Genomic DNA, 24200 nt, shown 5'->3' with positions numbered 1-24200 from the left:
ATGGGTGAAACTATGTAGTGGTGAAAGTACATTTTTCTTAAACCCTGAAAACACTAAGTAGGTGTATCTTATATGATATTTTTATCCCGATCTTAATCCCTTCTACAACGATCCTTATAATAACACGTAAATGTTACTATCAAACAAAACCACATTTTTTTACAATGTTCGTGAGAATGTGGTAACATAGTAATTCCGCTAGTTAAAACGAAATTGCTCTTGGAAAAATACAAGGCCACTTCATCGCACTGTGGAGGGTGCAATTATTTTTTTATGGAACTAATCATTTTCATGTTAGTTTTATTATACTGAAGGTCAGAGAGAAGATGAAAAATAGTACCAACTGTATTTTCCTACGCGTCGTAGTATTTTCGCGTACCCGGAAAAAACGTAGCTGATAGAGTACGCGAAATGCAAGCCCTTCTTCATTCAGATTTCTTTCAGATACCTATATTTTAAATCTGTCTAGTGATTCCTGAGATTCATGCCTTCTAAGAAACAATCTAACCTTAACGTAGCTAAATGTAGGTACACGTTTTTTTCGAATTCTAGATTTCAAACTAACATAAAATACTTTATAGCCTATTCAGAAAATGTTAAAATGTAGTTTCTTTGAAACCAGCCTGATTTACATTCTATACAGGTGACGCGATAGTTAATTATTAATAAAAAACTTTTTTACAAAAAAATTAAACCGACTTCCAAAAACACTAAAAAGTAAAAAAAAACGAATTTTAGGTGCATCGGCCTAGAAGTCGGTGTCTAATGGATGTTACTAAGTTAATTTTGCCACCGACTTCTAGGCCGATGCACCTAAAATTCGTTTTTTTTTACTTTTTAGTGTTTTTGGAAGTCGGTTTAATTTTTTTGTAAAAAAGTTTTTTATTTACAACTTTTCAGTGATACGAATAGTTGTCACTATCCATATATGTGGAAAGATCTCATCAATACAAAGAATATAAGCCCAAAAACGAGGTATTTTACATATTCAGTTGTCGAATTCCCTCGACCTTCTCTGGTCTCCATCATCAGGTCAGTTCCAAACCTGCACTGTTGCAAAGGTCTCGTCAATACAAATAATATAAGCCCAAGCACGAGGTAGTTTACATATTCAGTTGTCGAGTTCTCTCGATCCTCTCTGGTCTCCATCATCAGGTCAGCTTCAAACCTTCACTGTTGAATAGTGCTTTTAGGCATGCACCTGAATGTCAAGTTTTTACCCTAAGTATGCCTACAACTTTCGAAGGTTGCCCTCGATTTCTCAGGGTTTCCATCATCAGATCCTGACCTGATGACGATGGGACCAAATGACAAGCATACTCTTTCAAATAAATAAAGAATTTTTGAAATCGGTCTAGGCGTCTTTGAGAAATCGAGTAACAAACATAAAAAAAAAAAAATACAGCCGAATTGAGAACCTCCTCCTTTTTTTGAAGTCGGTTGAAAACAAAAGAATCGTAAACTCCTCGAATTTCACTATACTTGTGAATATTCTATTCAAACCAAAGTTAGTTTGTGTTTATTCTATTTACATCGCAAATTCTAGAAACAATTCACAATTTACATTTCTTAGTATTTTTATAAAAATAACAAAATATTCTTGGATACTAAAATAACCTAGGTATTTGTAATTATCTCTTAGTTTGTTTATCTGAATTTTTATAGATAGTTCTATATTTCGCCAGAGATTCCACTCTTAGGAACTTTTCTGCCCACCTGCATAAAAGGTCTTGATAAATGGGCTATATGAAAATTAAAGAATTAATCCAAAGCCGACATTTACTTTCTATGATACTTAAGCACGGTCAGAGAAACAAACTGGCTATATGTAACGCTATGTGTAAGTTATATACTGTAGGATAGATACCTACTAAAATCCATGTAAAACTCCAATAAGTCAATAGTAAATAAACAATAAAATTAGATCAACTTAAAACAAACAATTGACCTTTATAAAACGTGTTCAAGGTAACACAATCTTAATATTGTTTGTTGATATTTTCTAAATATAGTAAGTTTAATTCCACGAGCAATCGTTGTTTCAGTAAAACGTTTGTTTTTCATTGAATTTGTTTGGATTGTGTTGGTGAAGGTAAAGAAACCTTATTACTGGGATAACCAGAGGTAAAGGTTGAAATAAAATGTTATTATTGAAAATTTTCGACCTCGATTATATTGATAACGTGTCACGTGCATTAAATTAAAGGTATATTGCATTTTAACGGCAATCCTTATGGTATCTCAGTTTCTGTATATATATAATTATATACTTATCAAATTGTTATCAAGCACCTACCTACATCTATACCGTGGGAACTTCTGCAACCCGCATAAAAAGTAGCCCATAGCCTGAATAACACTGAAAGATTTTTTTTGATCGGACCAATAGTTACTGAGATTAGCTCGTTAGCGCAAACGAACAAGCTCTTCAACTTTATTATAGTTATTAATATAGATACCTTCTTGAAGATATTTTATTAATAACCCTTACCTGCACAATATCATGCACCAGTGAAGTCCTGAAGTTCCAGTCGAGCTGAAGCTCATCATTTGCGAGGACATCCTTCAAGGAGCCCTTAGGACAGTACTCCGTGAGCACGAACACCAGAGGGCAGTCGACGCAGGCGCCGATGAAACGCGCCGTGTTCTCGTGGGACACGTTACGGGCCTGTGTTCGAAGAAGTTACAAATATGCATTATATTATAGCAAATCCATGTTTCCTTTTTTTTCAACACTTATGATATGAAAAGATGGCAAGCTATCCGAAACCCCCCATCCACTCCATATTAACCTTATATGGAAACAAACTGCGATTAAAAACCTCCAGACTCATAGGTGGTCCTTGAATGTTGAGCAATAAAAAGCACAATATCTGTTTAAAGAATACACATACCCACTTACGCGTGCGTCTACATAGGGCAAGTTTTGTGATCATAAGTACAGTGTAGTTATTTTGTAATAGATGTTGCTCTCCTCTTCAACAATAATTTTTGTTTACTATTTTCAAAATCTTTTTAGGTATTCACAAGAACGACGCCATTGTTATCAACGGTACGGCAAGCATTCCAATAATGAAAAGAAAATCCTTAACATTTTCAACAAAAGGAGACATCAAAAAATGATTTTTGCTATCGAAAATATCAGAAATAATCATGAATAGAGAGATTGGAATACAAAAGTTAGACATTCAATTAGGAAACCAAGGAATTGCGATCCCAAAGGTAAGAAAGTTTCGATACAATACTCGAATCGGGAACATGGAATCGGGAAAATCGAATCGGAACATCGAATCGGATCTGTCGCATCGTGTTACCACAACTCGGAACTGCGTGACATCGTTGTTATGTCTCGTTTGTAAGGACAGAAATGTCACGAACGAATCGCTTGAGACATCGGTAGGCACAAATTGTATTATTGGATTGGTTCATTGTAAACGCATTCCCCCTTGCTTTAGGCAATTAATATAAGTCAATATGCGTTTTATTTTTTAATACGGGTGTTTATGAGGTCTATATTATTATGAGAGTTTGAGCACCTAATATTTCCTGAAGAAAACTTAATTTTAAAAAGAATTTGCCAGACATTTTGATAGTTAATTTTGTAAAGGCTCAAGAGTAATTAGTAAACTACCAGTAGCTATTATCTAATCATATAAAACATTTCTACAATACATGATAATTTTTTATGATCGATCTCTCATCTATTTACGAACAAAATGCCCATCAGCTTAATTAGTAGTAATCTATTAATTGATGTTGTAATGACGAAATGGGCTTTGTTCGCACAATAATTAGATGGGTGCAGCTGATATTATAGCACTCCCATTGAATGCCTGTTATAATGCTCTTAAAACAATAACATGATATACGTTTTGTGTGTAATGATAGAGTCGTCATTTTGCATTATGTGATTACCTGTAATAAATAGTCTATGTTCTCATGAATTAAACATCTCACACTAATATCGTTACTGAGTATAAGCATACGCCACTTTTAAATAGAATTAAATCCGGACATGAGCGAATCATAGAAGACAGGCTATAGACATTTTAATGTAGGTTACTTTTAATAAAGAACGAAAATAAACACGACCTCTTTCCTAGATCTACCCGTACCAGTCTTCACCATTGTCAGTAAAAAGATTCAAAGAAATACAATCGTCCGACTTGATAACCACCTTTTTTGGGAAATCGGTTAATATAAAACAAAATACATACCTGTTTGATCTCCCACAGCAGTTTCTTATTAAGGTCTAGTTTCTTTCTATGTATCTTCTTGACGGCGACCCTGTTGCCCTTATATAGGCCCACGGTGAATGAAGAGAGGGTGAGAGAAGGGGTGCCCAGGGTTGATGCTGCTCCTGTGCTGCCTCGAGCACTCCAGCCCAAGGACAGCTAGTGTTAAGAACATTAAAATATAGTATTAATCATGGATAGTAGTAATGTACCGGTAGTAGAGAGTGATCTAGTGACAAAAGACTTGATGGAATGTCAGGTTTCTATACATAGAGATTTCGTAGAGAAGTATGATTAAAAAAATTGACCATAAGGGAAATACATTATCAAGAAAAGACCATGTAGCTTATCATTTTTTCCTCAAGTTTTAATACTATTCTAATTTCAAGTAAATCGATGAGCCGCACCGTCATAGATAAGAATCATACAAATCTTGTCTTGACACTAAGTTAACGGTTTCAGTCATTATTATATTAATAATGCCCTTTTTGAAGCCAAGAAAAATATGCAAAAAAAACTGTCAAGATATTAGCAAACCACGAGATGACGCCATTATTATTTAAGGCCCATAAATTATTTTACGTCGAAATAAGATGGAAATATGATTATGTGTCACTTAAAAGCACTCTGACAGACGCGATCTCTTGAAAATTCGCAAGAGAGGTGTTAAATTAGGTTTACTTTAACAAAAGATTATACTCGCAAAATATTTAAACCTATTTAGCTATTACTTGGTTTTATATAATCGCTGTGGGGCCATTTTACGGGAGTCGATTTAGGTAAGTAACTGTCCATGGACATATTTCAATATCATATAACAACATGAGAAAGTATATGTACTGTAACATGCCTATGGTACATGCAGTAACAGTTTGATTATTTCTCACACCCGTGGATTATACATTAAAAAACTACCAATATACCTTGAGCACCTCATTGATGCTATGCAGCGCTGGACTGGCTCCAAGTCCAGTGCCGACTTCCACCAGCACCTCCTCAGGCCGAACCCGCCATGAAGTATTGTTCAACTCCGCGTCTATTCTAGCCTGCCTGTATGAAAAGGAGGTCGTTTTATAAATGTTATGTCCTGTAAGAAGGCATAAGGACAGTTCATAGAGAAATGCTTTCGAAATTCGAACATTATTTTGGGGTTCACAAAAATGAAGATGAAAAAGAAAAGAAAGAGAATGTTGAAAAAAATATTTTGTTAAATAAAAAAAAACGTTTAAAAGTCGTTAGAAATTTTATACGAATAATAAACGAATTTTCTTCATTAACTGTACAGTAAAACTTGTGAGACAGATATGAAATATTATCCCCAATCTGGGCATTCGATACAATTTTTGTACATTGAACTTTACATTTGATTTTTGTTTTCGGAACATAATGGAATTTCAAATTTGAAACTGGCTGGTGAAAGGTGAAAATCGTGACCATAAACTAAAAAAAACTCAATAAATATCCCATAACAATTGGAAAGGGAGCATAAACTATCACCTATCCTTGACCGCTTATCTAGTTTATCAATTAGACTTAACGGCGCGGTTCCTGACAGAGGCTGGGATTAAACGCCAGACTTAAGGTGTCAATTATGATTAACCAGTTTATCAGGGGTTGGAGGTAAAACGAATTATAAGTATTTACAAAAACAAACAACGTTCGAAAGCCTGCTGCTCAAAGATAAAGGAACGAGTTTCTTTTTGTGAATGATAATATTAGGACTAGCTTTTCTAGGCTTTAAAGGCGCTATAAGGATTTGAAATATTACATTGCTTTCTTAACATGGGGAATAGTATTAGCTACCAACGTCTCATATGACACTTACATAGGTAATTATAATATGCAATATAGAGAAACAACCTTAGTTTACTCGTACAGTTATCATATTATACTTTTAAAGCACAAATAATACTGAAAATGAAAAACAGAATACTTAAATTTGTATACAAAAATAAGTATTCAAATGCGAACTTGAAAAATAAATAAAGAAAACAGAATAAAGTGCTAAATAATGTATATTTGAATTATCCAGTAAAATTCTCACGGAGACAGAGAAATAATATTTTAACTTGTTAAATTCAATCAGACTGCTCGGAATTCCATTGTCTGGAATCGTTCTGCTTGCTAATCGTTTAAGATATTCTTTTGTAGGTACATTTTAAATATTCAAAAGGGCGATTCAATGGTTCTTAAAGATTCTAGGTAAACAACAACCTTGATTGTGGACCATACTTATCGTCTTAACAATGTATTTCTTGAGACAATTACAAAATCTGCACGGCTTAGCAATCATTTATTTCCCTCGTGATCCGAATGGGGTCTAAAATGCCCAGCACAGTTGACACAATTTTCATAACTGTCCCAAATTAATTACACGCGAGTGTACTACACTTACTTGTAAGCGACGCAGGCGGCAGTGACTGCAAATGTTAGGAACACTGCGAGGCCGATGAAACAATAGATAATGACTGTCTGCGCCTCTGTCCGAGCAGCGTGGAACAAGCGTCGGAGACATAGCAGTATTGGTATGATATTACATGGAGGATGGAAACATGAACGGAGATACCATAAGGCAGGTAGGCCAGGTTACTTCTTGTAGGTCAAATAGTAGGGTAGAAGAGACCAAAACGATAACTTACTAGTGTTCTAATGAGGTGTTCGGGTTCCAAAGAAGGCGTAGTCAGTAACATTCCTCTTCCCCTGAATACTCGCATTTTTGCCGACGCCACTTTCTTTTTTGAGGAGATGTTCTATATTGTTCTCCATGAGTGCATTCAACATATAGTATGACGTCATTATGAGGTCATAACCCAAGGGCCTAAAGCGTCGGCATGGCCATCATCATATTGTACTATTGACGGTAACTCAGCTCAGAAACGATCGTATTTGGCTGTTATAGGAGTTAACAGGCCTACTACCATCGGCATCGTGCTGTATATTTATGATAAAGAAAACCCGTTTTACTAGCTACTTACTTGTTTACATACTTTAAAATAAAGGGCACGAAAGGAAACAACAGATACTCAACACTTAACCTCTTATACATTATTACAAGCAAATTATTTATCTTCCGTGAACAAGCGTGTCGAGTAGTGCTCGCGATTTTAAGAAGATTATTTTGTCGAGCGCTGTTACTTTATATTATGAACTGAGAGCTAGTACGGTATTGTTTTGAATCATGAACAACATCTTCTCCAAAACAACAAAGCTTGTGTTGAAATTTCTCCCGCACAGAGAATTCAGTCCATTTCTGTTGAAGAGACAGGTCACCTAAGCTAGGATATTTAAGTAAAAGAATTTTCGCAAAAGAGTTATGTGTTTCATCATTGGTGCTGAAACACATACCTACTGCTCTGAACAGGAATCCTCACAAACACACTTAATAAATCCCAATTATACACAAAAGTATCTTTTGCTCTCTCTTTTTCTATAAATAAATGCATACCCTGATATAGTGATACTTTAAAAATAAATGTCAAAAAATTTTAAATGCCTGAAGCAACATAACAATTTTTAGAAGTGTCACAAAATATTAACTTAGACCATAAATATAATGAATAACCACTCTGGTTTATACCCGACCTTAAAACTTGAGGCATCCAATTTAAAAGTTCCCGAGTAAACCGGCCTCGGTTTAATTAAAAATTATTAATAATTAACTGCGAAGTAATTAAGCTATTGTTTGTCAGTGAAATTGACGGTTAAATCTGTAAAGGATTTGTCTTTTGTTTTAAGATATTAATGGTTTGTTAAGTTTTTTGAAAGGTGTTGCTTAAAACAATAAGGATTTTGTGGGAATATTATAATTACAAAATGGATGTCTAGATTTTAATTTTATTACCTGTTATATGCCTATCTCACTGCGAAACAATATATTTGAATCTATGATACAATTACTTTAGAATATCCGACATTAAATTGATATAGTAATACTCATAATATGCGTATTATTAAAGAATAACCTCAACATACATAAAAAAAACTTTTGACAAACCAAATCAAATCATAAGAAGTTTCAATTTATACAACTTCTTCAATATGTATTTGATTTACTACGGCGTAGTCGCTACGGCGGCGTAGTTGCTACACGGCAGCGTAGTCGCTACGAGCTACAATAGTTATTAAATGGCTACGCCAGTCGCAATAGGCAACATACAGTAATGTCGTTTGTTTCACACCTGTAGTAAAACCGTGTTTGTATATTACAGAGCGTAATTGAACTGTTCAGTAATCAACTAACAACTCAGTTAATAGGAACGGAAGTCATCAAGCCATGAATGTGGGACTATGACTTGTAAAATGCAAAATGCTTTAAGTTTTACAACGATGCTTAGTAAAAATACGGGGAATGTAGGTAGGTATCTCTCAATTCTTGTTAAATTTTCGACGGTTCATCTAATCTTTTTTTTCGGATATAAATAAACACCGATGTTTTCCTGAATACATACACATAGTTAACAGCTAATGTTAAAATTGAAATACCTGTGTACAAAACAAGAGTCTTAGAGAAACCTTTTGATAAATAAGGGCCGATTGTTCAATCATCAGTTAACTTCTATCTAATTAATAAATATGGCGATTCGACATGTTTTCTACAAAAAAAGCTGTCAAAACGTCAAACATATTCTTCAGATAAAAGTTATCTGGTGATTGAAAACTCAGTCTTACAAACAATAAAATACTTACCACCCTGGCACATGGGGTCGTTCCATAAGAAGCCACAGCGCGGGGTGTCGGGCGGAGGGCCGCGTCTCCCCCCCGGCCAGTGGATCGCCTTGCCTGCTACTGGCTTGTAGCTGCTGTTGAGGCCATGGAAAAATGCTACCACCTGGGATACAAATTGGCATATAAGACTTCTTTGTAAGATAATTTCTGGTGAACATTGAGAATGACCCTTCATTTATCGTAGTCGGGCAAAAAGTCTTTGCGGTTGATTTCGGTTAATTTGCTGCAGTGATCACAAATTGCTTACGTAATATCAAATAACTATTGGGATAAAAACATTCGATGTTGAAAAATTTACATAAAAAAGAACAACACCATTTAATCTCCTATCATAACAGATAATCCTTTAAATTCAGTATATTTATTTAAAAATACGAACGTATAAGCTATGTAACATTTTCCTAACTGCTACAATTATATGTAAGTATAACCAATTAAGGGTCCAGCACAGTACTTAGGGTTCAGCTCAATGAAATCAATCATCATGTTTCAGAGCCGTCAGCCTAATTCGGCCCGTAAGCCTGAAATATTATGTCTAGAACCAGGGGTGTAGCATATTAATATACTTGATATACATATAAATTAGTAATAGGTACGCGATGTAGGTAGTAATGGGTACTTTCTAACACTTTCTCTTTCGCTTACTCTGGTATGTGTGCTTAGGCACTACAAATAAGCACTACAAATATACACCAATTCTGCTTTTTAACTCTATGTAAAAGTATATAAAAGCTTAAATTTACGAGCGCGGACTTAAATGCCTACTCGCTGAAATCTTACGCTACTATTTACATCATAAAAACCCACAGAATAGACAGCATTTGCGCTTTCGGCCATAAGACCTGTGAGTCATATCGACTTTATAAATTTATAATTCCCGACTTAATAGTACACATTTTAAATATTTAACTATACCTGCATAAAACAGCTAATCTAATCAACAAATTAAATTCCAACTATTTCAAAACATCTAACTCAGCGATTACTAATTCTAAGAATACATTCAAGGTTTATTTAGAAACTAGCTTTTGCCCGCAACTTCGTTCGCGTGGAATAGTGACTACCAGCAGATTTTTGATTTGACCAATAGATGGCGCTATATGTCCGGAATATTTTTTTATTTTTTTTTTTTTTTGTAATAAAAACTATCCTATGTCCTTTCTCAAGTTTCAAACTATGTCTGTACCAAATTTCACACAAATCGGTTCAGTAGTTTAGGCGTGAAGAAAAGACAGACAGACAGACAGACAGACAGACAGACAGACAGACAGAAAGACAGACAGACAGACAGAGTTACTTTCGCATTTATAATATTAGTTTGGATGGTTTGCAATGTCAACTACAAGTTAGGTAATTGGCTGAAAGTTTCAGAGGTAACGCGACTTTCAAAGTAATTAGGAAAGCGTAATTCAAAAGAAAGGTCTTACAAACACTTTTGGAGTTAAGAAATATCTTGTACTTACTGTTGATAGACTAAGCAAAAGATTTAGAAAGTTTGTGGGCTAAGTCTTCATTTGAGGATTATTAGTAAATGGATGAAAATGCCATCTATTCAGGTATTTATAAAACTATTTGCTATATAATTATCTTTATTATTGGCTATATGTTGGCAATTCACGACTATCATTTGACCAGGGTGTAAAAATGTTAAGTGATTGAAACCTAAATCGTAGTTGGTACTAAAAACATTTCAGTTTGTACGTTTGTTCTATAAAGCCTAACCAAATACTCCTTAGAGTTCTTAAGGTCATTTAACCATATAGTGATGTAAATAAGCTTAGATACCCTTGCCGACGATCAGAGATCGCACAGCGCACTACTTAGCCACAAGCCCCCGAGGGAGACAGCCACTGAATAAAATAAACCTAAGTCAGAAACTTATTTACAGACTTGTTTTACTATCGCTAACTTTTAATAAGACCTTCGTAAGCCGCTTTAAATATAATATTCATAGTAATGTATTTATGCACTCAACTTTATACATGAATAATAGGATGTCGAACTATGTGCATATATATTGATTTTAATATTTTCGTTCGAGAGTATGTGTAATATATGGGTATACGGAGTGTAATATACTATGTAGTTTGAAAGCACTTTTAATTTTACAGGTGAAAATATAAAAAAACCTTGTTATACGTTTTTAAAATAAAGTCATCAAGGGACGTCATTTTAAAAAAGGCATACTTACACAGACTAGAAATGTATAAAATATAAAATATTTATAGTTATACAGTTATAAATATAAATAACTCAAGTACAAGACAGAGCAACATTAATAGATTACCGAACATCACGTCACTTTCTAGTGAATTTTTTCGCGCGACACATTTCGAGCAGAAAAAAAATCCCGTGGTTTCAAACGGCATCTTTTGTTTCTTTGGCATCGATGGTTTGCTGTCATTCGTACACGCCTGACAATGCCAGTAACTTCCGAACACTGTCGCGCGGAAAATCCGCCATTGTAAAAGCACTGTACTGTCATAACATTTATTTTATTCCCATTAACCATTATTTTTACAGCCAAAGCTTGCTTTTAGATGTCTACTAATAGGTACACGTGGCTCACCTCAAACTTCCCAGTGACGGGATCCAAATCCAAGATGGCGTAGTCTGCATCCCTGTCACCGACGGCGTCGATGCGAACGTGGCCGGTTATACCTGCGACAATATTATTGAGAAAGTATAATTATTCGTTTTAACGGTAATGTACCAAACTGCCAAAACAGTGCGTTATATTTTCATGGTACTTAAAAATATGTGATCTAAATGGACAATCCATTTAGCGTTCGTAGGCAGGTACTTAATTACGTTCTATCCTAAAATATACTTTTTTGGATGTTTCATTGAATAAATTAATGTCTCTGAAGTATCTTAAATACATACAAGACAGATAAAATACCTATTTGCCTAATAGAATTCACTCTCAAAGCGCTAAGTATCTGTAATTGAATAATCTTAAAAGCTTTCAAACCAAGTCTTGTATCAGTTTACTAAAATCTAGACATGCCTAACATGTAGACATATCTCTAGGTTTCTTCAGATTGACTAAATTACTGGGCTAGTCTAGTCTGGCACAAGTAATCCTTCAGTTTAGCCAAAGTCAGCCTTATCTTGATTTCAGTAACTTGTGTAAAGGACATCATCCACCAATTTTAGCCCACTCACTATATTCTTAATTTTTTTTATATGCATATAATTGCATTAATATGCAAAGAGAGTGCTCAAATAATATTGAAAAGGGGGACTAATATAATTAAATCAAAATTAAAAAATATACAGTCTGCGTATTTTTAAAGCATTTCACTTAATACTCCCATTTAATTGCGTTGCGATATATCAAGTTAACAAAAATATTGACTGAACTCCTCCGGGTGTTCTTAATTGCTATAATAATTGTTTTGACCGTGTTTGTGTCTACTCAAATTTATATTAACATTGTTTCTACAGTAAACAAGTTGTACTCAAACATTATATTTCAAGAACTAACTTGAAATGCTTGAAACAAAAGGCCAACGTAGCTTTTGCTTCCAAGTACAACTTGTAATTGTTATTCGCAGTACCGAATATTCATTTGAAGCAGTAATTTCCTTGAAAACAAAAGAAGGCTTGTGTCCACTTCATAGCTGCTTATTCATATTAAACCAGTGCCTGAAGATAGTCTATTAGATACATAAATAACAATTTTCTTGACAGTGTAAATAAAAGCAAAATTGGTGGTTTCATCCCTCAAAGCGATTTTTATCCGACAACCCTTTTATATAAGCTGTATATAGAACAAAAACCTAGTATTCTGCAACACCCTTGTAAAATCTTTGTCATGTCTCAATGTTTTTTTTCCACGGAGAAAGTTACAATACCGCTAAAATTGGTACCGTAACATTTTATAGTCGATAAACAATTTACGATGTGAAAGATCGTCAATAATGTACACCATTGGACCTGAACGTTGTTTGGTAACGTTACAATGGCTAATAACAAGGATAATTTTCGTTTTTTTTAATGTACATGTACCTACGTAAAACTTTTACGAGGTCTGCGTTTCTCAAAACTTCTATGCATATAGAACATAGCAACAATTTTTTCAAGGACCAGTCGTGTTATTTAATTCTCCATAGCTTTAGTTGATAAACAGCAACTGGCACTACTTGTCTGGCATAATGCTGATCTAGAGCTATTCCATTTTGATTTTGTCTAGTGTTACTTAGGTCCAATACCCAGATGATTTTCCTTATTTTGTTTCATTCAGTACATACCTCCATTATCTTCATCATCCATAGCTAGACAGACTCATAAACTGTACCACATCACACTACCATCAACTTTTCTAACTAACTACATTATCTTAACTTACTACGCTATCTTACCGTGGAAGTCTCGTCCCCACATTCGCCTGGTGATGTTCCTCCCGTCTCTGATGTCTCCCCCTTCCGTTAGGGTCTCGTTCAGCGCCATACCCAGCAGGTACACACCATCGTAAAATGCACCGATGAAGAAGTTCACCTGGGTAATGAAGTTTTATGTGATAAGTAGTTCTAAAAAGATATCTATGGATAGTGTGCTCTTATACTTGTACAATGGAATGAAGTACCCCAAACTACTCATGCACATTTATTTTTTTTCCTTTGGGTAAATAGGCTCCCTTTTATGAATCTATAGCTTCTTTCAGACTGTTTACTGTATGAATTGCCGGCCAATTTCCGCTCATAGCCGCCAAACAGATAGAATAATGATTTTCAATAAATTGTAAGCTTTCTGTTTAGCTAGCCTACATGTTTAGGACTTTAGGGATATCTACTAAGGGATAATGAGCGAGACAATCCAATATATTCACTAGATAGCATATAACTTCAATCCTGTAATCTTATTTCACATGAGTAGACACTATGTTCGTTGGCCCAAAGATTTGACCAAATCAAACCCTTTGCTAAGTCCACTGGGTAAAGCAATATGAATCCCTCAAGAGGTTAGAATGTATCCTTTACTGAATGTATCTAAATTGCTACGTAAGTACTACATACATTAATAACTATTCCCTCGCATTCCTGTTAAAAGCAAATGCTTCCATAGTTACTTAACTAAGTAGGTACATGTATTTGGTATATCTATTCATCAATTTAATATTAAAATTGTATGTAAAGAGAACTTAAATTTTACGCTTTTAAGAATTGTACGCTTCTAAACTATAGCGAATTTTCCGCTCGATTTTTATGAGCGATGGCGCCTACACACAAGACATTGAGCGTGTATGCGTGACAGACTATATGCCGCGTAGAACATACGCGCATAGCCAAATCGAGCGTATAAGCGCGACAAAATCCACGAGTCCGAAGCGCTATAACATTTACATTATATTTTCCTATACTTTTTTGCGGTAATATCCATATTTATGCGTTTTCTTTGCATGTGGTGTTAGCCTTTAAGAAATTGTTACACGTGCTTTTATATATGTATTACTCAAGTTTGTAAAAATGTAATGTGTAAACAATTGTTGGCTGACCTTAAATAAATAAAATAAAATAAATATATACATCTTCTAGTGATAAATAAGTAGCGATTCACTTTATCGCCTATCTATATATTTATCAATGTCGGAATCTAAATAAAGTCTAGGCTAGGCCTTCAGTAGAGACATAGGCATAGGATAACACGGTCATGGTCACGCAATAATTGGGAATCGTGCCCCACGTGTAGCGGGTTCTTTACTCGGAACAAACAATTGAATGGGATATAGGATATACGTAGATTACGTAGTTGTTCTCTGTCTGTGTCAACACACTGTAAAAATTGTAGCGTGAGATTTTGTTTGTAGTGGTAAACTTGATGATACGAGGAAAATAGTAGCCAGCTATAAGTATTCTTGTGATTTTGTTTTTTTTAACCACTCTACTTCCAAATTCTCTTTCACTGTGGATGCAGATAAATTGAGAATAAATAGCATATAAACAAATAGCCAATCTACATTTTTTCAATTACTTTAAATAAAAAACACCTACATAAAAGCCCTACCTGGAATGGAATCTACAACACATAAAACATAAAGAAACCAGTTTCTTAGCTACTTTAGTCAGCTCATCACATACCTCTTCACCATCCGAGAAGGAATAATTATAGTGTTGCTTGGCTCTCGCTCTGACGGCATCAGCGAACTCGTCGAAGCGGTCGCCTGTGGGTAGTTTGAGAGAGACGCGCAATAGCGCCTCGTAGGCTGCGCGCGCGGCGGTGTCTCTCTCGTCGTCAGCCGCCCAGCCCGTCTCGCCCCAGTAGCCACCCTATACGATAAAATAAAGAAAATGGTGACAATGTAACATCTGACACTCATATGTATCAAATACCTGTTCCTTTGTTTACAACAAATAAATAAACTTAATATTATAAGTATGTCTAAATAAATGAAGTTCTACTGAGTCATGCAATAATTGTACGACAAGTCAGGATCAGTACAACTGACCAACTTTAGTCTGTGATCGATTATAGATTATTCTTAAAGTTTATTTTATGGTTACCTAATTACCTATTTTATATTACTTTCTATCTATTCTTGCTGGCAAACAGTTCAGAATACTATAAATCAAAACCAAAACAGTTTTTCAAAACACAATCAAGTACCAAAACAAACGAAACGATATATTTATGCAAATCTATTTAAATCCATCGCCATCGCCCACATTTGAGGCCCGTTTGAAAAAATACCGTAGAAATACCTTCATATGTTATTTTTCCTAACGTCATCCTCCCCGGATTGTAATTGAATAAGAATGAATCAACCCGGTCGTAAAACGGGAAAAACTGATTCGAAAACCATGTTTCCTTTAGGCCGATTTATTAAAGGTTAAAATGTGTGTTAACGTGTTTAGAGGAGCAACAAGTTATCGGATATTTAAACTAGAAAATATGACCCTTCCTACCACGTAGAATCTCTAAACAGTCTTTGTAAAAAACTTTTTCTGATTGTCAAGTATTAGCGTACCAAAATCTTACCAATTAAACATTTAATTGTGCTCGAATAGCAATATTTTGTTAAGCATCTTTTTATTTTAATCATAATATTTTTTCCTCTGACAACTACCACATACACATACCACACAATACACCATTTAAATCGCAGTTTTTATTCGAATTTGCAGCACAATTATACTCTCTCATTGCGTAGGTATTTTCTAAAAAAAACGTAGAAATCAGATAACAACTAAAAGTTAATACAACTAAAACCTCTTACGAACCTGAACTCCATGATGTAATACACATAACATGATCCGCTATAATCAGTTAAAGGCCGAAGGTTTACCTTAAAGCAAAGGTCAAGAAAGTCGTGTGTAGCATACCTGATAAGAACATGATTGAAAAGGACGCCCGCAGCAACTTATTGGATTGAGTGACGCAACATACGATTTCTTATAGGTTTTAGAAAAGGATTATAAAAGGGCATTAGATCAAAAAATTGAGAAAATGTATGTATGAAATGACTGGTATTGAGATGCACATTATTGCAAAAATACTGTAAATAAGTTCATTTTATTTTACTCCTGCGTGCAAGTGCTTTATTAGCCTGAAAAAGTTAGGTATAAGTTTTTGATGCCTAGTTCGTTAATCACACTACAAACAAAAAAAAAACTGCCATAAGTTACGTTCTGCTACGATCTACGATTCAAGAAAAATATGATTTTATGTTATACTTCTAATAACGTCCAATAATCATCTAATGAACCAAAATGTATTAAGTCATGTCAAACACAATACTATTAGCTATTGTAGGTCCATCTATTAAGTTCGCCTGTTTTTGGTCCCTAAAGGTCGTTGAAGTCAAGCTGACAAAATGTCTAACAAGCCTAAATTGAAAATCATTAATTTTTGATCGGGCGTGTCGATACACGAAAATTGAAAATCTGTTCTGTTTAATAAGGATAGACGGTTCATCAATACAGTATAATATTAATACGTAAAAACTTATCTTCTTTTTATTTTAAACTGAGCGAGAATTTTATGTATATCCAAAATTAAGTCGAATTATAAATAATTGAATGTCCATCATTTTCAAACTATTTTAAAATCTATCCATTTGATGATACATTTCTAAACTTCTCGTAAATAAATTTTTTTCTCGTAAATTATTGGTTTGCAGATTTTTTTCATGTAAAATACAGTTGAAACCAACTCTTTAAATACAACCTTCAATCTACTCTTGACCAGACGAGTACGGGATCAACATACTAATTTTATTGACAGCGTTGTGCAAGTTTCTACAAAGACTGTTTTAATTAAACTAAAAGCTGTAAATTCTTTTTTGTAATGTATTATGGAGATGGGATACATTGTTTCTTACTTATCAAACTTACATTAAAGTACATAGTTTACAAATAAACTCTGAAATAGATCTCCTAATAGCTGGCGCTAGAAATATCTTACAGCCTTTTCACACACACGTTTTTCCGCTCGGAAAATCCGCCAGTGCGAAAAGGCTGTTAAGAGCATATAAGAAAAATGTAGATATCTATATCTCTACATCTGAGAAAATATCTAAATTTTTCTTTTGGAAATTTTATGTTCTAGGACGTACCTGAAAGATCTCCACGTCGAGAAAAGCCCAGTCTCCTCGCGTCATGCCGAGCGCGTGCGCAGCGAGCAGGAACTCTCGCACCAGTGAGCCGCGCACGCTCAGTATTACAACTGTGTCACAAACAATACAAAAATAGGTATACATAATGTACTATAAACTATATTCGGACTATTTTTTTAAACATATTTAAACATATTTTTAGGTAGGCAAAAATAATGTCTAATTAATCGCTATAGGGATACATAACGCTTATTAGCTACTAGCTGAAACAGCTAGCGTTTTCCTGGCTGAAATTCTGCCCGTACCCTGATAGAATAGAATATAGCGTCTGCCAATCAGGGATAGCGTAGCTTCTCAACTTTTTTTTTCAAATTGTTTAACTACTTTCGTCGCCTTTGCAAATAAACAACGAAAGCTTTCCGCTTTATAAAATTATGATGAGGATAGATTTATAAATCGTTCAACACTAGTATGGTATAAAAACTTACATTATAGAACGGAATAATTTAATTGCTCATGCACTCGACTGCAAATAGAAAAGAACGAGTTGAAGAAAATAAAACCGGCCAAGTGCGAGTCGGACTCGTGCACGAAGGGTTCCGTAAATTACAGTTAAATCAACCTATCTCAAAAACTATAAGAGATACTTTGATCAAACCAAAAATCGTTGAAAGAGTTAATTAGCATGCATCACCTCTATTTTTTTTAGAATTTTATACCCCGTAGTTATAAAAATAGAGGGGGGGGGACATACTTTTTACGACTTTGAGAGCTGATATCTCAAAAACCGTTCACTTTAAGAAAAATGTTTTTTAGAAAACTTTATATCATTTTAAAAGACCTTTCCATTGATACCCCACACGGGTATGTACATCGAAAAAAAAAATTTCATCCCTCAGTTACATGTATGGGGGGCCCCACCCCCAATTCTTTTTTTTACTATTTAGTGTCATATTTTTGTAGCGGTTCATACAACACATATTCCCATCAAATTTCATCACTGTAGTACTTATAGTTTCCGACTAAATCGGCTGTGACAGACGGACAGACGGACAGACGGACAGACGGACATGACGAAACTATAAGGGTTCCGTTTTTGCCATTTTGGCTACGGAACCCTAAAAAAGCGTAATAACTGTCAGTTTTCCAATTATCCAGAAACTATGGAAGCCAGTGGTCTGGATTTTCCAATAAAAGAATGTCGGACGCACCGATTCCATCTACTGCTAAACTAACATCCGAGTTCTAGCGAGCAATCGAATACTACGCCTTCAATTTAGTATCGATTTTAATAATAATCGAGAACTCGAAAACCTAATTAGCTTTTAAAAAGCAATTGTGACCTTTGTAATAATGTATTTTTTATTCTGAGTAAATGCTATACCTAATTATGTCGTATTAGAAAAGCAACTTATGAAGCTCGCTACGATTAATTAAATTTAATTATCATTTAGGATTAATTATCATAATTAATAAGATCTAATATTAGAATAAGCGCCTTCAGTTAAGCTTTACCAGAAACTATCCTACTAATGTACCATATTAATGTTATATATTTGGATGAGTGACGTAACTACCTAATTATCTAATTTTCTTGATCCAATAAAGTTACATACATTTCTATTAGCAATTATAATTTGAAATGAATTTATCAGCTCCTTTTTTACTTAACTAAACATCGAAACCTTTTTTATTTGAATTTTCTATTCATTCATACAAACATAATAGTTATTCTTTTGTTAACTTATTGCTGAGCAAATGTATGTATGTAATTTATCCATTCCTTCCCACACGCTTGGTTCCCATTTTTGGAATTTTCCGCCAGCTATTATTTAGATACTCTAATTTTAGCATGGTTCTAATTTTAGAAGAATGTATCTACCATCACCCACTATTCTACCCTAGATGAATAATTGGGAGAAAGAAAGAAGGAAAAATAAGGACACATATGTACAAACAATTAACAAAATGTACATGAAGAGGGAAAACATGCGTCACAAACACGCAATATGGCCCACGCTCTGAAAAATGCTGAGACAATATGCAGGCCCTCCCAGCGTCGATTTCATCTAGTGCGGAGTCACAGTTTGGAAATTACGTTTTGGTACGTTACCTCTAGCGTACATGCTGACATCTTTTAGCAGTGCCTCACAGGATTCCCTCTCGTTGCCGTCCAGTTCCCTCACTGCCTTCAGAACTCCTTTCTTGCGAAGACCCCACTCCAAGCTCTTACCTGAACGGAAAAACAGATTTACTTGCAACTATAATTAAACTTAATATACATTAAAATTAAAAAAAAACACTGTAACCGAACGGTAGATTTCTATAACCTGTCTATCTATTGTTTAGCGGTTACAGATTGAACAGAATTATATAAAGGATGGATAAGTTACAAAAAACCACTCTAGGGCATTTTTGATCAATTTTTTAAATTCAGATATCCTAGCATACCTTCTACAGGACTGAAGAAAATCTAACAGCAAAAAAAAAATACTTGAGTCTTCCTCAACGAACCCTTGTATTTACTTTACAAGTTACGGTCGTTTCCCGGTACAAGTTTAGCCTTGTGTATTTTTTATTACACCTTATAACTTTGCAGGATGCTCTCTTGTATTAGGAGGCTTTTAGAAGACCATTTTGGCAATAAAAACTGTGTTTTGATAATAAAACATGTTAGCACATATCTTTATGGCTTTGGTTTCGTAACATACGCTTGATTCCTGTTGTGGTTAAAATATTTACAAAGTTTTGTTTATTAAGATGATTGTATTTATATGCCGAGAACGCTGCACCCGTGGTCGACCCGCGCTTCACCTGCGACAAATGCGGCAAGAAGTGTCGTGCAGCTATTGGCTTATTTAGTCATAAAAGAAAGTGCTTGCGGCACTAATAACCGCATAGACAAGCACTGCCACAATCATCTGTCCAAGATGCTCTGTGGCCAATGATGATTTATATGCGATGTATAAATAACTATATACTAATTATACATTATTCTTGGACCTCACTGTGTGGTACTGAAATATAATACGTGGGAGTATGTAACTTTGAAATAAACTTTAATAGACAATGTTGATGTCTACATGTAACAAAATTTATTTATAAAGTACATTTGTAAATAAGCATAATATAATAGGGTCCGACAGAATAATAATCTCGGCCCATGTAACAAATCACATCAACCCTTCGAGCAAAGCCTCATGTAATACAGTACTTGACAATATTTACAAAAGGAATCCTGATAGAAATAATACATATATTATTTACTTACGGTAGATTTGTGTAAACTATCTATCGATGAATTTTGCGATAAGAGATGTAATAATGAATAATTATTAATAGATGCGTTGTTTTTCGATTAGAGGTTATCCAAACTAATATTGTTAATGTGAAAGTAACTTTGCTGTCTGTTTTTTCTTCACGCCTAAACTTCTGCACCGATTTATGTGAAATTTAGTACAGGTACATACACAGTTTGGAACTGTAGAAAGGACATAGGATAATTTTTATTACAAAAAATAAAATGTATACCGGACATACAGCGGTCAAAAGTCAAAACGGATAGCTTATAGAAATCCGCAGTTAAAAGAATAATTCCACTATTGTCGATTTTGTTAATATATCAATACAAAGTCGTTATAGAACCGATTCCTTTTATAAGAGCCCTGTAATATTAACAGGGCTTTAGCGAGAAAGCTAATATTAATATAAGATGAAGACTTCTATTCGTTGCTAATGAAGGATAAGTTAATTATGTGAAGATATAGCAATATCAATAAGCCCATTTAATTAAAGGTTTCCTTTGATCTACTTAATATCGTCGCTTCGTACATTATACGCACTTTACGATATGTCTGAGGATAATTTTCACATGTACATTTTCTACTAGTAGGCAGACTTAATCAGCAAATTATTTTCCTAGTAAAATTGTTAGTCTGTAGATATAGATAATTTTAGCAAAATATCTAATGTCATGATTCAAGTTTTTGACGTTACGTATTGTGTTCGTTTGACGTATTATATGTAGAACCATACATGTATGCAATCAGTTACTTAATGAAATCGCATCAAAACGAAAATGAGAGTATTAAAGGAAAAAAAGCCAAGCGTAACTGCTGTGGACATAAAACTCGTTACTCGTTCCGTCCAATAAAAAATCGCATTTTATATACATAAAAATATGTTTCTAAAGTATGTCGAAACATGGAAATTGAGATACTGGTAGAAAAATCTTCATGAATTAAAATACCTTTAAGCCTCACATTCTCGAGATGAAGGAATTCGTGTACCGCGGAATCTTACGTTATTTAATGGTATTTGGAATGTTAAATATGCATAAGGTTGGAGTGAGTATGCGTGTTGCTTAAAGACGGAAATTGCTCAAAAAAATTCAGATGGCAATGTTAGGTAAAGGGTACAACTAGGTAAATAAGCACCCTGCTACAAAAATCCACGGATTTTTATTTGAAACTTTCTTAACAACGAAACTTTTACTGCGACGTGTTTTTTCCGATAAGTACAAACTTTGGAATCTCCAATGAAGTTAGGATATCTACTACGTAATTTCAAACAACGATGCTTATCTACTTTCTTACTTCACCTCCTTAGAACAAACGAACGAATTCCATCCATTTCTTTTTCATACCGGCCAGTTATGTAACTTCTTATTTCAAATCTTAAAAATAGAACATAGACTTACCAACAGTTAAAGAAAAGAGGTCGGACTTGTCAAGCAGCAAGGCGACATGAGCCCAACCAAAGCGTTCGAATACGCTGGTGAACACCCGAGGCAGTCGACACTGGCAGTATGACATCCTAGTGAGTGTCGGATACTTCCCTTTATCGTTGAACAACGTTTGAGGCTAGAGAAAGAAAAACGAAAAATATATTTATAAAAAAATAAACATTATTCAGAAAAGACATAACTTACATTTTATTTTTAAGCGAAATAAACTTGTCTCATAAAATATTTAAACCGAATCTATTCGAATACACAATTTAATTTCGAAAAGAAAACAACGTTAGCTCTGGTAGGTATTTTAATAATCTGAAGCGTCTTTTTATACAAAACAAAATTAAGTATTCGCCCAGCCATTCAGTAAATGTTAAATTATGTCTAATTTATATCCAGCCAGACCAATCTTTATAAACTGTCTACGACACTTATTTATTACATAAGGAACGTGAGGTTAGTGGTGATAATCTAAAAATCCTTCCTTTTTGCTACGGATATATAAATAACCTGGGTAATCTTACTAGAACTTGAGAATTTCTCTGCCGAATATGATTCTTTGTTTATATTTTTATATTTCAGCGGGAATGAAAAAGTAAACAATGGAAAGTTTTAATTTTTTTTAAGTAGCAGTTTTGAGGAAAAGACAACATCACATCGACCTACCTCAATCTTTCACTTCAATAGATTTCCAACCTTATCACAATGGTGGAAGGTTAATGTTCGATTGGTAAAGTTTACAGATTCGGGTAGGGTGACCTACTGGCAAATGTTTTACTACTTTCTGTGTACCTATTTTTAATTGAAAGATCACTAAAACAATTACTGTGTGCACAGCACTTACCCTTGTCCCTTTGCGTAAATTCCTAAGTCTGTGCATTCGACTGACGACGCTAGCCGGCGCTGCCAACTCCCCTTCCGATGGTGGCTAAAACAAAACATTCACATTTATTATAACATGAACGTAATAGTAAGTTAAGTAAGTTACTAAGTTTTCATTCTAAGAAAAACCTTGACATTTCCAAGAAATTGAAAACTTTACACAAGTTATTTTGTATTCTTTCTCAGCAAAAACTTGAATGAGTTCTAGAATAACACGAAGGTTTATTGTAAGGCAAGAAATACAAAAGAGGTCCCCTAGCCCTAAATAAGATACTACATTTAATGAAATTACGTACTAAACAATAATAACTGGTAAACAATGTACGCTCTTATAAATCTTTTGAGCTTACTACCCTTCCTACCTTTATTGTAAAATCATCGATTCCAATAAAATTATGAACAATCTCTCCCTGGAAAGCTGTTACCTGGATTTCCTACTGGCCTAATGGGCCATTGTAACAGCAATATAGTCCATACGTTAGGAAAAGGGGTTATACACTTGAGAGCAATGAATACGGGCCAGATAAAAACAGGTACCTAATGCTACAAATCCTACTTAATATTATAAACGCGAAAGTTTGTATGTATGGATGTAGGGATGTATGGATGTTTGTTACTCTTTCACGCAAAAACTACTGAATGGATTTTAATGAAACTTTACAATAATATAGCTTATACATCAGAATAACACATAGGCTACAATTTGTAAACATATTGTTCGAAATACTAAACCTGCGCAGACGAAGTCGCGGGCACCAGCTAGTATTACGAATAAAATATTGAAAAGTTATAGGTTATAAGTAAAACTTATATAAGTTTTATTTGTCGTTAACAGTAGTTCAAGAATTAGCATACCATACACATACCTTGACAAAAATCGAAGGAGCTAAACCGAGAGGAAGGAGCGAGGTTCTTTAATTAAAAAATAATCTTGATCAAATAAAGATTCCAGAAATATTACCATGGCAAACTTAACAAGGTAGAAAAGATAAGATAATTCGAAGAAACTAAGAATACAAAAATACTGGTCCGTGAAACACAACACAAGGTTCCAACGATATCTCGATTT

The 24200-nt window shown here is 34.3% G+C and overlaps 1 protein-coding gene across 1 annotated transcript in view; it reads right to left on the bottom strand.

The window, feature by feature from the left end:
* LOC110371198 (atrial natriuretic peptide receptor 2) overlaps positions 1-24200 on the bottom strand; it is a 44951-nt gene that overhangs the window by 7836 nt on the left and 12915 nt on the right. Inside the window, exons 3-13 of the mRNA XM_064038246.1 lie at positions 23094-23177; positions 22217-22379; positions 19631-19750; positions 17518-17627; positions 15044-15232; positions 13328-13463; positions 11530-11621; positions 9026-9063; positions 5168-5276; positions 4218-4394; positions 2492-2668 (exon numbers count right to left, since the gene is read on the bottom strand). Coding sequence (XP_063894316.1) covers positions 2492-2668; positions 4218-4394; positions 5168-5276; positions 9026-9063; positions 11530-11621; positions 13328-13463; positions 15044-15232; positions 17518-17627; positions 19631-19750; positions 22217-22379; positions 23094-23177 — 1395 coding nt within the window. The remainder of the gene's footprint in view (positions 1-2491; positions 2669-4217; positions 4395-5167; positions 5277-9025; positions 9064-11529; positions 11622-13327; positions 13464-15043; positions 15233-17517; positions 17628-19630; positions 19751-22216; positions 22380-23093; positions 23178-24200) is intronic.

Source organism: Helicoverpa armigera, chromosome 15, assembly GCF_030705265.1.
Source record: "Helicoverpa armigera isolate CAAS_96S chromosome 15, ASM3070526v1, whole genome shotgun sequence".
Classification (NCBI taxonomy): domain Eukaryota; kingdom Metazoa; phylum Arthropoda; class Insecta; order Lepidoptera; family Noctuidae; genus Helicoverpa; species Helicoverpa armigera.
This window is presented reverse-complemented; position numbering and strand designations above follow the sequence as displayed.